The following is a 16,181-nucleotide window of genomic DNA, read 5'->3' on the forward strand; positions in this document are numbered from 1 at the left end:
TGCGACCGGCCACTGCTGAAGTCAGGGCTGATGGTGACATCCAGCAGTGGCACCGGCAGTAAGGAGGGACATGTTAGAATCTGCACACACATCAGCCCCTCCTGGACCTGGCCCCAGTGAGCCAGCCTAGCAAAGCCCACTGCAACAACTGCATCATAGAATCACATGATGGTTTGTGTTGAAGGGCCCTTCCCAGCTCCCCCAGTGCCACCCCTGCCATGAGCAGGGACATCTGCACCAGCTCAGGTTGCTCAGAGCCCCGTCCAGCCTGGCCTGGGATGTCTCCAGGGATGGTTCATCTACCACCTCTCTGGCCAACCTGGGACAGGCTCTCACCACCCTCAGGGGCAACAATTTCTTCCTCGTGTCCAGCCTGACTCTCAGCTCTTTTACGTGCATGCCCTGGTTTCACACCTGGCTGCACACCACAGTTGCACATCTGGTTGCACGCCCCAGTTGCAGAGCTGGGAGTCACCCACTCTCCCAAAAGTCACAGTTTCTGCACCCTATTTTGCTGCAGGTTTCCTCTCTCAACCTGTTTTTCCCCTGGTAGCTGAGCAGTGGTGATTCCCAGCCCCCCTGGGTGTAGCCGGGACCTACTGGGCGGTCGCTGAAGGCAGGACCTGTGGGGGGATCCCTGGGGAGGGGGAGCAGGAGCCGGCACCCATCAGCACTGTCCATCCCGGCCGCTAATGAGCAAGGAGGAAGCGCCATGTCGCCGCCTGCACGCGGACGCGCTTCCGATGCCGAAGGAAACCGTGCAAACCCCACGGGGTGCTCGGGGCCAGCGGGAGTTTTGGGTGTGAGGACGATAAAGCTGAGCCAAGACGCGTCCTTGTCCCTTGAGGAAAGGAGGAAAACCGAGCCAGCACCTGAACTGGGATTTCCCACCCCCAAAATGGCAGGAAAACAGAAGGGATTTGGGTTGGTTTTGCAGCGTGGCTGCCATCGGAGCATTTCTCTGCTGCTGCTGAGAAGGGGAAGTGAAAGGAGGTTGTTATTTCAGCGCTAGAGCAACACCACCACGCTTGCCTGTACCCGTGATGGAGCTGCCTGGCAGAACTAGGTCATGGGAAGAGAAAGAAACAAAGCAAGCGAGGGCTGGTGGAAGGGTCTGGGCAGAGCCCCCCGTGCCCACATCAGGCCCACACCCGGGCACAACATCCCTGGGGGGCTGCTGGTTCACCTGCAACTTCAGCTCTCTGCTCTGTCCCAATCGGCCGCTTTCTCCACCCAGAACCATGAATGTTTTTCCCGACAACCCGTTTTCCCATCTGGGCACATCCCCAGAGCCACGGGCACAGCCTGGGCACAGCCGCGTGGAAACGATGCTTTAGGGAGAATTCACTGGAAAAGAAAAATCCTTATTAGCACCACCAAAGAATTTTCACCAGCGGTTCAAACCCTGGCGAGGTGCTGCGTGACACACCCCGGGAGGCATTACAGACGGTGGGCATGGGGCTGTCCCCACACTGCATGCCGGCAGGATGTTTTTTTACTGGAAAACCAGTTGTTTTGGGTCAGGCCGGGACATGAAAGCAGAGGCCGCGGCCATCGCCTTCCTGTCTGCGTCGCCTTCCTGTCGCCGCTGCCACCGGCCCCGGTCCCGCGCAGGAAGGCGAAGGTCTCGCTGGCCGGGCGGCTGTGCCCTCCGCCCACACTCGCCCTTCTCCTCCCCTTCGGAACACGTGCCAGTGGGATCCACGTGCCCGGCGGGTTTCGGCCACGGGATATTCAGCCGAGCGCCGCCACCGTCGCCCCAGATACCGCACACGCCGGCCTGTTAAAAGCAGCATCACGAAGAGCAGCGGGCAGGGTCATGCTTTCGTTTATTCACTTCATATAAAAATCTCTTAAGAATGCATCTGAACACAATATATAATACTATAACATACATTGTGTGAAACTTTTTGGAAACAATAAAATAACCACCTGGAACAATGCAGTGTTCAACAGACATACAAACCCATTGATCATGCACAACTGTGCTATTTTCATTAACTAGTTAGTCACAAGTTGGACCAAAAGCTTGAAACATATTTTACAAACTGAGATTGACACCGCTCACGATGCCGGACAAGCTTTGTCAGAAGAAGTTTCACAGCACAATTATTACATCAGTTCACATTTTGGTTATAGAAATTCACATTGGGTTGTTCAGAAATTGGAACGTGACATTTAAAAGCCGGCCCATTCACGGGGGTTTATATTCTTTTGTTCCCCCGCCCTATGTTTTCAGCACTTCCAACCGCTCGCCCGCTGCCCTGGGGTCCCGTCCCCCCCAGTTCGCCATGAAGACGAACCCCCCGGGCGGCTGCCACCCCAATGCCCGTCCTGGGTTGCGTCTGTCTCTTCAGCTATGTTCAGGTTCTCGTATTTTATGCAATACAAAAGGTTACAAGAAAAAAAGGCAACTCTTATTCCGAGTTTTCTACACAATTAACATCACCGCCGACAGGTAATGTTAATTCATATAAATTAATAACTTACAAAACATTACAGTATATACATTATGTAATAAATACACTGTTATAAACAGTAATGGAGGTGTTAGAGCTCGAGGCAGTGCAGGAGGAGGACGGTGGACCGAAATGTAGGAAACGTGAACAATAGGCGAGAAAAAACCACAAATATCCGAGCGTGCAACTTCCACCGAGGGGGAACGCGCCTCACGCTGCCTGATCACGCTTACCTATAGATGTACGTACTGCTGACCTACAGATGTACGTCCTGCTGACCCATAGATGTACATCCTGCTGACCCATAGATGTACGTACTGCGCTGTGCCACGGAAACCAGCTACCCTCCAGCCTGCGCACGACAAAAATCAAACCCCGTGGAGGAAAAAATACTGTTATTCCTATAGCAAGCGAACAGAGATGGTGCATGAAGTGACTTTAAACGGGTCACCCGGGGTGTTAAGGAGATGGTTAAAGGTGCGATAATACAAAACAGAGGGTTTCCCTTCTGTTTAGTCTGTAAAAGTGATTAACTGCAATAAAGTGACAGGTATTGCCCATGAAAAAAAGGAAGACTGCTTCTTGTAACAGGAAGAATCAAAAAAGTATCTGTCAATTTTGAAATACTTTGTGTCGCTTTTTATACTAAACCCCGTGTATTGAATTAAGAGACTCTGGAAAAGACATGAAAGTGTTTACAAAGAAGGCACACAGGTCTGCAGACAGGTGGTCAGGTGGACAGGTTTTACATGGAGAGTTATTAATCAGTAGTTTCTATCAGAATAACTGGTATAAATTCCAAAACTAACAGTATAAAATCTCTCAGTTGTGTGTCGCTTTCTCTTCAGTCACGACCCATGCCAGCTCCAGGACAACACCATGCGCTTAGCTGACAAGGCTCAATTAAACCGCAATGTAAATCACCTGTTAATTTCCTGAGCAATCAATCATTCAGCACACGATCTCTCACCCCGACTCCACTCTCAAGTAGCTGGGAAGATCTTTTGGCCAATGTTGGGCACAGGCCGCAGCCCCGGCTGCAGGCAGGTCCGTCAGGCTGCTTGCATGCTCGTCAAGCGTTGAAAATCCACTCACGCGGGTAGCAGGACATTATGTGTCCACAGGAGATGTATCTTCTGTCACAATTTCGATGTTGGCCTCCCTCTGCGAATCCTCTTCCCCTGGCTCGGCCACACAGAGTGTCTTTGTATTGCTGAAGTAGCCGATGCTCTCGCTGTCCTTCTCCGGCCCGTCCGAATCCTCCTCCTCCAGCGTCAGTTCGAACTGGAACTTCTCCATCAGGCCCTGGCAGTCCCGCCCGCGCTCCTCCAGCGGAGGGGACGGGCTCTGAGGGATCATGCTCTGGTACCAGTTCCTGTTGTCCTCCAGCGTGTCCAGGATGTCCTGGGCGTCAGGCTGCACCAGGTCAGCCCACGTCTCCCAGAGCGGGTGGACGATGTAGTCGATGAATCCCACCTGAGGAACAGAGGAACAGGCATGTTTAGGCAACGGCCAGGAGCAGACAGGTGTCTAAAAAGCTCAAATTTTGTTAATACGTGATTTTTATAAGCAAAATACCCAAAGCAGCACAGTCTAATTGCAGATGTAACCATCAGATATCCAAAGCTGCACCTACAACATTGGACTAGGTTGTCGTCCTGTCCAAAATCAAACATTGGATGAAGATCAACTGAAAGCAGGAGCTACCTGGAAACTCAGTGATGGAGCTGCCGATCCCATCCCTGGCTGCATGGATGATTTAAATATCCCTGTGGATGTCCCTTCCTGACCAGAGGACCAAGCCCTGCCCTGCAGAAGGTGGGCTAACGCCATCGCTCTTTAGACAGACCGTCCCATCGAGGGGTGGCTCCTACCAGCGCCAGTGCACAGAGATGTTTTAGAGGATCGCGGCCTCTGCCCAAAGCACTGAGAACCTTTGCTGTCTCTCAGACAGGAGTCCTGGTGACTGCAAACAGGGCTGCTGCATTTATTACTATTTATTTGTTATTATTTGTTTATAAATTATATATAATTTATTATTATTGATAGGACAAGGGGTGATGGTTTTAAACTAAAGGAAGGGAGATTCAGGCTGGACATGAGGAAGAAATTGTTGCCCCTGAGGGTGGTGAGAGCCTGTCCCAGGCTGGCCAGAGAGGTGGTAGATGAACCATCCCTGGAGACATCCCAGGCCAGGCTGGACGGGGCTCTGAGCAACCTGAGCTGGTGAAGATGTCCCTGCTCATGGCAGGGGTGGCACTGGGGGAGCTGGGGAGGTCCCTTCAACACAAACCATCCTGTGATTCTGTGATTTATGGCAGCTCTGCTGTTATCCCAGAGTACTGATGTGGAAGCACCAGTGCTCCCAGAGCTGCTCGACTCCATCCACAGAGTGACGTGCCAGTGGTGGAAAGAGTGAGGGCTGTGGCCAAGTCCGTCAGTCCTTCCGCCGGCTGGCGTGTAAGCTCTGGGCTAAATCATTTTTCAATTGTCTGACTAAGAGGACGTACGTCCAGGATGGAGAAAACTGAATGGCCATAAAGAGGATTGAAATTCTTCCGTCTTGGCAGAATGTGTCACTGCTCTCCTCACTCCGCTGGACAACATTTCTGTGCAGCAGGAAAATGGCTCTCCAAGGGGCCAGACCCAACGTGCAGATGTTTGCTTTGGAAGTCACACATGCCTCCTTCAGACACAACAGGATGTCAATAGAACCATTAACATTCAATTGTAACGTACTGGTGAGGCAGCCTGAACAAAAAGGTGATGAAAATTTCCTGCAGCACATGTTCCAGAGCACTTTTAAAGTGAAAAAAAGGAATTCTGTATGGTTATGGCTGATGGCTTCACCGCCACCCAAATTGCTCAAGGGCTGTACGGCACCAATAGCCAGAGATCGGTCGCTTTGGAACAAAGTCATTTTTTCTTTAAATAGTCACCCCAAATCCCTGGCCAGGTAGCTCAGCACTGATCTTAAAAATATTTTGATGTAAAAGAGTTAACACATGGAGCTTTGAGATAACGTGCACACCATTTTCCCATCAGGTCTCTGTGTCACTCCAGACTGGCCATGTCACCTCCCTCTGTCCCCTGCCATTAGGTGGGATTTCGGTGGTGGCCATTTTGTGCCATTCCTGTTCCTTCTGCTTAGCAAAAAAAGCCATTTTGAAACCTCTGTGAAGTGTGCATTTGAAACAAAAAATTAATTGGAGCTCACACGCGGAGCATGGGCATTTTCTAGCCAAGCCTGGCCAAAGGATTCATTTCTTGTTAGGTTAACAAATAAGACAGATTTTTCCAACAAAATCACCATGCGGTTGAGTGAATAATTTTGAAACCACTTGGCTTAGCCCAAGAGGACATTTGGAAATAATTATCATCAATTTTGTTACTTATTCAAGCTGAAAAACCTCGATGATGACTTGCTCGAGTCATTTAAAAACAACAACCAAGACACCATTATATAAAGATTGGAATATGTTTAGGCAAACATAAATTACCGGCTTCATTACAGACTAACCCGGTGAAATTTTACGGCCTGTGCTACACAGGTCAGAACAAAATCTGACCTTGAAACCATTTAATCTATGAATCAGAACTAGGGATGAGCCAGTTAATCTCAAAAAAAAACCCACCAAAACCCACATATCCAGCTCCTTTTAAGGTTTGTATTGACATAAATAAATATTTCTTTGACCTCACCCAGCAGCCAGCAGCTCCATCAGACCTCTAATGTAACCGGCCACACCGTGCACTGTAAAACCGTGCTGCGTGAGGCCGAAAAACGACCGACATCCAGATTTTTCCAGGGTCCTGAAGTGGATCTCGGCTGGGAGAAGCTCCCAACCCCACAGTTCGATGGGGCTGACGTTGCTGTATGTGCCTAACACGGGGTATGATGTCAGGAGGGGCTGGAGGTGCTAATTGAGGAGGCTGGAGGGTGAGGAGGCAGGAGACCTGGCAGGAGGAAGGGGAGATCAGAACTGCATTTTTCAAGCCCGGCGAATAAAAGGAAAGCAACTCGCTCTGGAAACTGGGACACAAACAGGGCAAGATGAACACGCGTTTGGAAATGAGGAGACGCCGAGGGGCACATAACGGAGTCAGAACGGCCTCGGCAGTGTATGTGAGCTCCAGGCACAGCTGGATGTCAGGGGCAATCAGAACCAACCCTCTGAACAGCTGGCTGCTTGCCTAATTGCGCTAGAGAAAGCAGATGCATTTTGTCTCCGCTTTAAAAACACAAGCTCAGGCAGTACAAAAATGCAGCTTGCGGCCAATTACCTGTGATTTTTCCACTGACGCCGTGTGTTTGTCGCACATCGGGCTGATTTCCATCCCTCTTTCTCGCTCTTTGTCTCCCTGCTGGAAGAACTCCTCCATGATCCTGTCCGTCCACTGCCGGTACAGCTCCAGAGACTTTGTGGGATTACTCAAGTCCGCACAATGTACCATATTTCGGAGAACCTGCAATTACATTAATCAGAAAACTCATAAAATCAAATGGAAAAAGAGGATGGTTTCAAGCTGTATCTGCTTGCTTAATTCAGAACATTTAACCACAAGACTCTTTGATTATGCAACAGCCTATAAAAATATTAACATCAGAACGTCTCCGTATATGAGACGAGCTGCTATGGTCTGCTTCAAAAGTAAAACGTGCTGTATGTTTTTCAGACAACTCATTATTTACACGGGGTGCAGTTGTGGCAATGTTAATTACATCATATAGGTTTGTTTTTGAATGCAGGTGCTTCCCACCATTCATAATTTACTTCCATATGCTCTCAGATGGTTAAATGCTCCTACTTTATTAAATGAGTAATATCCCTTCTACACACACAAAAAATGTGCCTGACTAACTGTGGCCACAAGGATTTCGGCACCAATAGAGAGACCTGTTTTAACATCAGCGGTCTTAAATAAAAATGTAAGGAGAGCCTTCCCATGAGACTGTTCCTAAGAAGTTGGCCATCAAAGTGGAGAGAAGATCAGGACGTCTCTTGTCCTACCAACTCTGTATCCCTGTTCCAGGATTGCTCTGTCATTTCTATAAATCAAGGATCAGATTATATAGGGAACAGACTGCACATCACTAATTTCAGCTCAGTGAGAGAGTTGTTTTGGGTGTGGAGTTACAAATTAAATTCTTGCAGTCTCGCAAGACTTTTTTGACATGAGAAACAAATGGGAGAAAGCAGCGAGGAAATTTGTGAGCCCTCCAAAACTCAGCCTTAGAGATTAACTTCAGAAGAATGCGCGTTTGCAGTTCCATGCTTTAAGTGTTAAAAACATAATCCCCTTCATCTAAAATGTACGGGACCACCTTGTACCTCTTTGTGGTGCAGAACAGAAGAAAACGGTTGCTGAAAATTTAGGTCAGTAGCTTCCATATATGGCCCATTTAAAAGCCACAGTAAAAACAAGAGTGTGGTTTCTTCAATCCTGACCAAATACCCCAAATCCAGGGCACATGGCTGACGTACCTGTATTCTGTCTGTGTAGTTGTCCAGAAGGAGGACTCCCGAACTGGTCACCTTCTTGGTTTCCACCATAGTCTTCAGATCCGCTAACAGACTCATGTGCTTGGACATATCTGTCGCCAATACCTTTAGAGAAGTGAAAACAGGATCTCAGCACAGGAAACCACACAAAGAAGCCAGTTTTTTGTCTCAGAAGAGGAGCGGTGCGTGCACAGTCCATACCATGTCAATCACCATCTTCCTGAGCGTCTGCCGCTGTTTCTTGGTCAGGTTCTGGAAGATGTCACAGTGCTCCTCCTGCAGCAGTTTGAAACCCACGGCCAGGTGGTGGTTCTCCAAGACAGATTCGTCGTTGTACATCAGGGCTAGTTCGGAATCTAGCAAAACAACACCAAGATGTGACTCCAGCGTGGGAAATGTGTGATTTCAAAAAGCAAACGCTTGTCCTGGGTACTGAAATGTTTATCTGTATGCAATAAATTGGGAAAAAAATGTATTTTTTTGTTTCATGTGTGCCAAGAGCGTGTGGTTTTCTAATCTGAGCACATATGTATGTAATATAAACAGCCCTCTGCTCAGTTCTAACGAACAAAATAGCACTCGGTTGACTTAGGGACGGGCTTCAGAATCACTGACGACAGAAAGCATGAATCCTGCAAACGCACTTTCCAAAAAAGAACAATACTCATATTTTGGAATCAAGATACATACTTAGCCTGTTGCAGAACACAATATGAACCACAATATTTAGCTTTACCATTGTCAATAGCAATAGCATTATTTATCTTACATTAATGAAAAAATTTGCACTCAGGACTGGAAGAATTATTATGCGTTAACAAGTTGTAATAATCACAAGATTCAAGGGTGTTTTGCAAATTGTACAATAGCTTTCTCTGATAGGAATTTCATTTTAATTACTGCTTTATTTCAAAATGCCTATTTTACTGCACAATATTTTGGGAAAGCAATTCAATCTGAAAGTCATAATTTCTGACCTCACTGTAATGGAAAATGTATTTCCATTAGTTTCCAAGTTTGCAGATGGAATTATTGTTGTATTTGAAACAAAACTCACTTGTATTAATAAGAAATTGATTGGAGACCCCGGGGTGATCAACATCATGAATTGCAGCTGCAAAAATTGCAGCAAGGATTTCCAAATCAGTGAAGACAGCCTAGGAAGGAAAACAAGGAATCTGTCAGAAAAGTCCCTATGTTTTATCTCTCAATGGTTCAAAAGGCTGATTCAGAGAAACAAATTGTGCTTTTAAAATTAGTTTTCCGAGGACAAGACATTTACTCAGAAGAAAGGTCTGCAAGCAGCATGTGCTCTTTAAGATGAACCAGAGATTCCGGGCAAAGCCGCTGCTGAAATTTCTTCATGGTGATTTCCCTGGCAGAAAACTGAGCCCTTGGAAGAGCAGGCAGCTGCTTTTTGCAAGTCTGAGGGTTACTGAGTCAGCTTAAGCGTTTTTTATCAACGTTCACATAGGCAGAGTGATGTCTTTAAGCCATCATCCCACATTAAAACACAAAGCACTGAGCTCAAACTAGGGAACTCACATCCAGCGCGGGGGTCGAGAGCAGAACATGTGTGGACTGGGCAACGTCGGCGGCGTGGAGGCTGTTGTGGTAGGCGACGTCCGAGTGGTAGTGATCTTCCAGCGTCATCATGTACGTGACAAAAGTGTCCGACGAGATCTTGAATGTTTTCAGCAGATCTCGCTCCTGTATAATAAATGGTACAAGCACACATGCATACATCAAATAAGGATGTCAGATGGTAGAAGGCGACAAAACAGAAAGTAATTAGAAACTAAAACAGTCGTGTAAAAGAAGAGCAAATTTCATCAGCAAATCACTAACCTGAAATATAGCGTACATGATGCAGGTGAGAGGCCTGTTGTGGGAATACCTTGCAACGTTAAATATGTTGAGACCCCACTTGTTCAGATCTTCCAGTTCCTTTTGAAAGGACAAAAAGAGTACAGTTACAACACTTTTCAAGACAATTCTGCATTTATCACTCACACCGTGTCTTTTGCATTTTCTAAAAGCTTAAAAAGATGCAAATTCAATCTTCATTATGTAAGTGCACGAACACACAGACTTAATAAAGTACATGAACACAGAGTAACTGTGAAGGGCTGATGCCAAAGCACCTGCACAAGGAGACGACACTTCTCTGTGTGGCAGGGGAATTATTTGTGATGTGTGTTCCCAGGTAGCAAGAAAAAACACCCCTACCAGGGACAAAGGCCCCACAGCCAGTTTGCTGGATGGAGCACTGTTAAGACTGTGTTGATAATTAGTCTCCTCAGCCTTCGTTCCAGTTTTGCATCATTCTAGGGATATTGTCAATGAATTTATGGACATGAGAATATTCTGTTAGGGTCTGGTACCGTTAATTACAGCATTTGTAATGGCCACATCCCACCAGCCCATCCCCTGCTTCCAGATAACACCGATTCTCCCAGAACTGCAAGAATCTGTCGTACCTTGGCCAGATGGTCTTCCTTTTCTGTTTTCACACCAAACCGTGAGATGCTGGTGTTGTTTAAGCTCGAGCTATGCATTAATTTTTTCACTCCACTGATCTGTGTCATGAGCTGCTGTTTTTTCTTCTTCTCTCTGTCCTTCTGGGTGGGAGAAGGGATCTCCACATCATTCTGCTTGTCTGTAACAAATAAGGGTGAAATGAGTCAACATCATTTGCAGTGCGAGCACCCATCACATCCCTCCCCAGATCAACTTGTAGCTTTGCTGATTAAGTGGCTCTGCACACAGTTCAAACCCAAGTGTTTCTGTCAGGAGCCTTCTCTAAGTTTAGGACCGAACTGAACCAAAATCCAAACAAAAAAGGTCACATAACCAAGATGGAACCTTCCCACTGAGCGCTGCTGGGACACGAAGAACCAGGCTGCTCCCATTGCAGCCAATTCCAAGCTTCATCGCCTGGGGAAGCGGCTCATGCCCAGGAGCTTCAGGTTCTGTTTATGGCCAGATCTCAATTTTTATTACTTATTTTCAGGAAAATCAAATATATATTCAAACAACACATTTTTCCTCAATAAAGTATATAAGCATATATTTTCACATTCACTCTATTGATACTTATTAGGGCAAAACCCACCTCCACAACCCCTGCTATTAAAACACCAACCCAATAACAAACTGGTGTCACTGATTTAATTTATTAAAGGTTTGCCCTTTACAAAATATAGAATAACATACAACACACGGGCTGTGTTTCTGTTGTCATGCTCAGAGATAGCAACAATATTGGGGCACAACAAGTAGGCACCTAGTGGGGCAAAACTTGGCTGTGAAGATGTGTTTAATAAATAAATATGTCTACATATGCTACTTACTGACTCTACAACTGATTTATTTGCTGCATTAAAATGGAGATACAGTGGCTCATTACTTTCATACTAAGCATCACGAACTGTAAGAAAAGGCAACTATAATCTCTTTGCACCTTTGTATCTCTGAGGACCTCTGGAGGGACAAGGCATCCAGGCATTAGTTACTTTTGCCTTGACTTAATTAAAAAATCTCTGAAATAAGAACGACCAGTGTGGCTGCAGCACGGCAATTAAGAGGGAAGCCATTATTCATAGCAACAGCCGAGCTGACATCAGTGGGTGTTTCCCTCGTGGGTTTTTGCTGGAAAGCGGTGTCCTTGTGCTCAGCGACCAAACGGTGACTGCAGGACTGGCCCCATTCCTTGGTGTCTTCCTCAGCTCAGTTAAAAAAGTCAAAAGACCGAATGAAGCAACATGATCCGGGTTTAATATCTGTAAGCTACCCCAATCTTGCAATCACTCTTTGGAGATAAATGATCCACTTTGTTCTATCCACACAGTTCTTTTTTTATTTTGTTTCAACTTCAGTGGTAAACTCCTGTTATCTTGCATGTTCTTTTGATTTTTAAACCAAATTTTATGGGAAAAAAAACTAATTCATAAAAATGCAACAGCATGACTTTCTAAAAAAAGCTTTAAGATCCTTTTAAAAGCTTTACTCATTTCTTTCCAATCTGAGCAATCAAGTTGCAACCTGGCCTGATCTGGAGAGCCTGAACTACTCAGGATTAACATGGCCTGAAGTGGCTGAGTGTCCCTCAAAGTGCCCCAAAACGGCGGGGACGTCACTGTCACAGAACAGGGAGTAGGAACGGAACAGGAATGAACAAGACTGCCTGTATCCAGGCTCCACTAACTCGAGTGTATGTGTGGTTTATTAGTTTTATCTTCGGTCCACATTAATTCATGTCCTGGATGTCACGATGAAGCTGAGCGATAAGACAGGGCGAGCGGATTCCCACAAAGCAACTCCAGACTTCCACGGCTTATTAATGATGTGATGTGTCCTAAATACACGCGGTAGTTCCAGTTGCAACTGGCTATTGAAATCACTTTTAAATCCCTTAATGGAAATAATGGTGTGTCATAACCGTGAGTGCATTCTGGGCCATCTTAACCGCAGGGCGCGAGTTCCCCACGAGCTCCGGCATCCCACGGACACTCAGCATTTGAAACTGTTGGACTCAAGAGATACATGTGTGAGGGTCCTCTGCTAAGCTTCGTTTTATATGCAAATGCTCACAAATTCTAAGCTGCTTAAAAACTCAGAAAATTGTATTTTGCATAGCAAATATATTTTGTAAACAGAGGGGATGAATTCATGGCAGCAGTCCTATGAGCTCCAACAAAATTAATGAAATGCAAAATATTCTCTTTACTCTTCATTCTGACTTGCAGTGCAAAATGAACCAAGACACACAAAGTAATATATATAATCTCTGGGCTGAACGTGAAGGGTGAAGATGCAGCTGGGAGAGGCAGCAGTTGCAAAGATGAGAGTGTGCAGCCAGGCTTGTGTGACTTTGTCCTTTACGTAAGGTCAATACAAAAATCAAAAAATCAAATATTGGATAATGCAGGTCCCAATAACTCAATTCAATGCGAACAGAAAAATCTTTTGATTTGGAGAAGGAATTCTTCTGTGGGTAGACTTATTCAAACACTGCATTATTTCCCTCCTCATATCCATTTTGAAAGTGAAAAACCAAAACATTTAAATAATGCTCTGCCCCGAAGGAGAACTGGGCGCAAGCATCGACCAGTGGGTATTAGGCTGCTATTAATTGTTATTTTTGAGTCACCTTACCCAGGAAAGTGTTGGAGATGTACTCGGACACCTGGTTGCCAGAGCGGCTCATCTCGGAGAGGTGTGTCAGCTCCCGGTTCAGCATCCTCTTGAACTGCGAGGGGAAGAGAACACACACAAAGATGGCATTTTTCTGACTGCTTTTCCCAATTCACCCAGCTCCAACTGTAGCACAAGCAAGTCCACAAAGAAGATGCTAAAATGAAAATTAAGGAGGTATTTGGAACAGAGTCAGCGACATATGGTTTCATTCAGACACTGTTCAGTGTCATCATGACTAGATATTTCTTTTCAGTACACTAAACTTCAAAATTAATATCCTTTAAAGATGCATATTCATTTCTACTGTAACAAATGAGAGGTAACATTTCAGGCAATCTCCTTGAAAGATCAAATTCTTGTATTGGTTTTAAATTTCACAGCCTATAACCTTCTCCTGTTCTTGAATTTTCTAAGTTCGCTCCATTTTGAATTATGCAAGTAAAAGACAATAGTACATGTTCAGATCAGAACCGAGGAGAAATATGCCATAAAGCTGAAGATCTGCTTGGATCATTACAGTAAAATGTAGGATTCAAGCATTTCTTCACCCAGATATAAATGCAATTATCCTCCTAATTTTCTAATCACACATTTTCATTGCTGCATCATTTTATCCCGCGACAGTGAATTCTCAAAGGATAAAAAAAATGTACATACATATATGTTGCATGCATGCTACACAGATATGTTTATCTCTTGCCATACAGTACACGTAAATAACCATTTAAAAAGCACGTTTTCCTTACAGAGGTTTAATCCAAGCAACACAGCACAAAACCCAGTCATTTATAAACCTTAAGGTTTTAAACCCACCTTAATGTAACCCCAAGACACAGATAACAAATAGTTTGCCTCAGGCATTTTGGAAAACTCCACGGCACCGTCCGCAAATCCTCCCGGAGAAATCGCCGGTCAGGCAGGAGAGCAGCTCCTCGGGCACACGGGCACCCCCCTTCCCCGTCAACAGCAAAAAAAACAGCGTTCAAAGGCAGCAATCCCCCAAAAACCCGGCGTTTGCTAATCCCAGACAAAGCCCAGCTTGGCACAGCATCCTTGCAGAGGGCTGAACGTGGGTGTATTTGCTCGCAGGAGAGAATAATGAAATCAGGGCTTGCACGAAGAAAGGAGAACTAATCCGAGGGGATTCAGCTGGAAGCGCTTATGAATTATGAATCGTCCTGGTTGCCGGGGTGGCTGAGGGGGGTCCCTGCTCCGCATCAGCCTTGCTCAGCTGAGCCGCACGACAAGAAAATGATGCTGCTTTCTGAGGGGTTGCCAGCTTGAGTAACACAGCCATCTTTTTATAAGGGAGATTAAAATGGAGGAAACTCTGTGCATAGCTAAATAAGCCAAAAGTAGGCAGTAGTCTTACTCCATTTCTGCCTTTTTTTTTCTTTTTTTAAATCATCTTCATTACAGAGACTGAGGATTTTCAAACCAGGTATTCATGTATGGATTTTTAAAAGCATAATTTTTTCCATTTTCAGTGTGAACATAAATTTCTTCCCCTAAAGGACAAAATGAGGCAATGTAACAAAATGTACCCTTACAAACTGGCACCTTTTACCTTTCCCAGTAAAAGGTATAAACCAGTGATAACCTTAGATCTGTAATGTCAGTCCACAATCTCAGTGTAAGATTTTAATAAATTCTTTCTTACAAGATTATACTGACAATCTAAATTTTGAGATTCAGTCATTATTTTTTACTTTAAACTGAAATGCAATCACTTTATTCGGAAGCTATTTGTCCCTTTAACACAGAATCAAAAGCAAAGCCCATCACGCTGTGTGTGCGACACAGATCCCAGCCAGGAGCCACCACGGCGGTGCCGCTGCCACCACTCCAGGACGTCCTTGGTGGGCGCCGGCTGCGACACGGAAAGTGCAATCTTGGCTCTAAAATTATTTCCTCTCTCTGACTGCCTTGGTTAAACGCTATTTATTGGCCTCTCCTGGCATGATGTCATGAGGCTGTGATGTCATGTGTGTCCCTGTGGGATACAGGCGAGAGAGGGATGTGAAGGATGCCATCTTGGGGGATACAGGCAGAAATGGGATGTGAAGGATGCCGTCTCGTGGGATACAGGCAGAAATGGGAGGTGAAGGATGCCATCATGGGGGATACAGGCAGAAATGGGAGGTGAAGGATGCCATCTTGGGGGATACAGGCAGAAATGGGATGTGAAGGATGCCATCTCGTGGGATACAGGCAGAAATGGGATGTGAAGGGTGTCGTCTGGTGGGCTACAGGCAGAAATGGGATGTGAAGGGTGTCGTCTGGTGGGCTACAGGCAGAAATGGGATGCGAAGGGTGTCGTCTGGTGGGCTACAGGCAGAAATGGGATGCGAAGGGTGTCGTCTGGTGGGCTACAGGCAGAAATGGGATGGGAAGGATGCCCTCTCAAGGGATACTGGCAAGAGAGGGATGTGAAGGATGCTGGATGCCCAGGAGGGCATCCCACAGTGCTGGGTCATGGGCAGGGGCTCACAGGGTCTCCACTAAACTTTGTGCCAACCAAAAGGCTTTTTGAAACTTTTAAGAGAAAACTTAGTGATGGAGAGCAAGCAGCAGTAAGAGTGAACACCAAGCGAGAGAAAGCCCGTGGGAGGAGAGGAGAGCTCTGCCCCTTATCGTTCCTCACGGTGACGTATTTTCCCCGGTCACAAGCACCAGACACGTGAGCACTCCCACAGACTGCCAGTGAAGCATGTGCTGAAACATTTCCCTGGATCGAGGCCTTTATCTTTCCAAGGAAAAACACCATAATCAGATGATCACACAAACGGCGACGTTGAATCAGTCGGGTTTCCTACACAATCACCCCTTTCAGACAAATAACCCCAAGTGGTGGACAAACATTTGAAAAAAATGCCTTTACCTCACAACTGGTTTCAGACAGTACACAAAGGGGAGCTGCTGCCTTTTCACAGAGGCATGGAGCAATTAAATGGCCTCCACAAGGTCACCCAAGCCATCTGCAGCAGAGATGCGGATAGATAAAAGACCTTGGAATCCT

General features: G+C 45.9%; 1 protein-coding gene across 10 annotated transcripts in view; it reads right to left on the reverse strand.

Moving 5' to 3' along the window:
- Positions 1–1,812: 1,812 nt before the first annotated feature.
- The window catches only part of PDE4B (phosphodiesterase 4B), a 201,867-nt gene continuing 187,498 nt past the window's right edge, over positions 1,813–16,181 (reverse strand). For 9 of the 10 annotated variants that reach the window (XM_065071956.1, XM_065071957.1, XM_065071961.1 and 6 more), the window contains 9 exons: positions 13,121–13,214; positions 10,444–10,622; positions 9,812–9,910; positions 9,509–9,673; positions 9,021–9,120; positions 8,165–8,319; positions 7,946–8,068; positions 6,744–6,926; positions 1,813–3,935 (listed from right to left, as the gene is read on the reverse strand). In XM_065071956.1, the coding sequence (XP_064928028.1) occupies positions 3,570–3,935; positions 6,744–6,926; positions 7,946–8,068; positions 8,165–8,319; positions 9,021–9,120; positions 9,509–9,673; positions 9,812–9,910; positions 10,444–10,622; positions 13,121–13,214 (1,464 nt within the window). In that variant the 3' untranslated portion in view covers positions 1,813–3,569. Of the gene's footprint in view, positions 3,936–6,743; positions 6,927–7,945; positions 8,069–8,164; positions 8,320–9,020; positions 9,121–9,508; positions 9,674–9,811; positions 9,911–10,443; positions 10,623–13,120; positions 13,215–13,975; positions 14,806–16,181 lie in introns of those variants that run through there. The other variant, XM_065071964.1, reaches the window with a different exon arrangement.

Source organism: Columba livia, chromosome 8 (genome assembly GCF_036013475.1).
Source record: "Columba livia isolate bColLiv1 breed racing homer chromosome 8, bColLiv1.pat.W.v2, whole genome shotgun sequence".
Lineage (NCBI taxonomy): Eukaryota > Metazoa > Chordata > Aves > Columbiformes > Columbidae > Columba > Columba livia.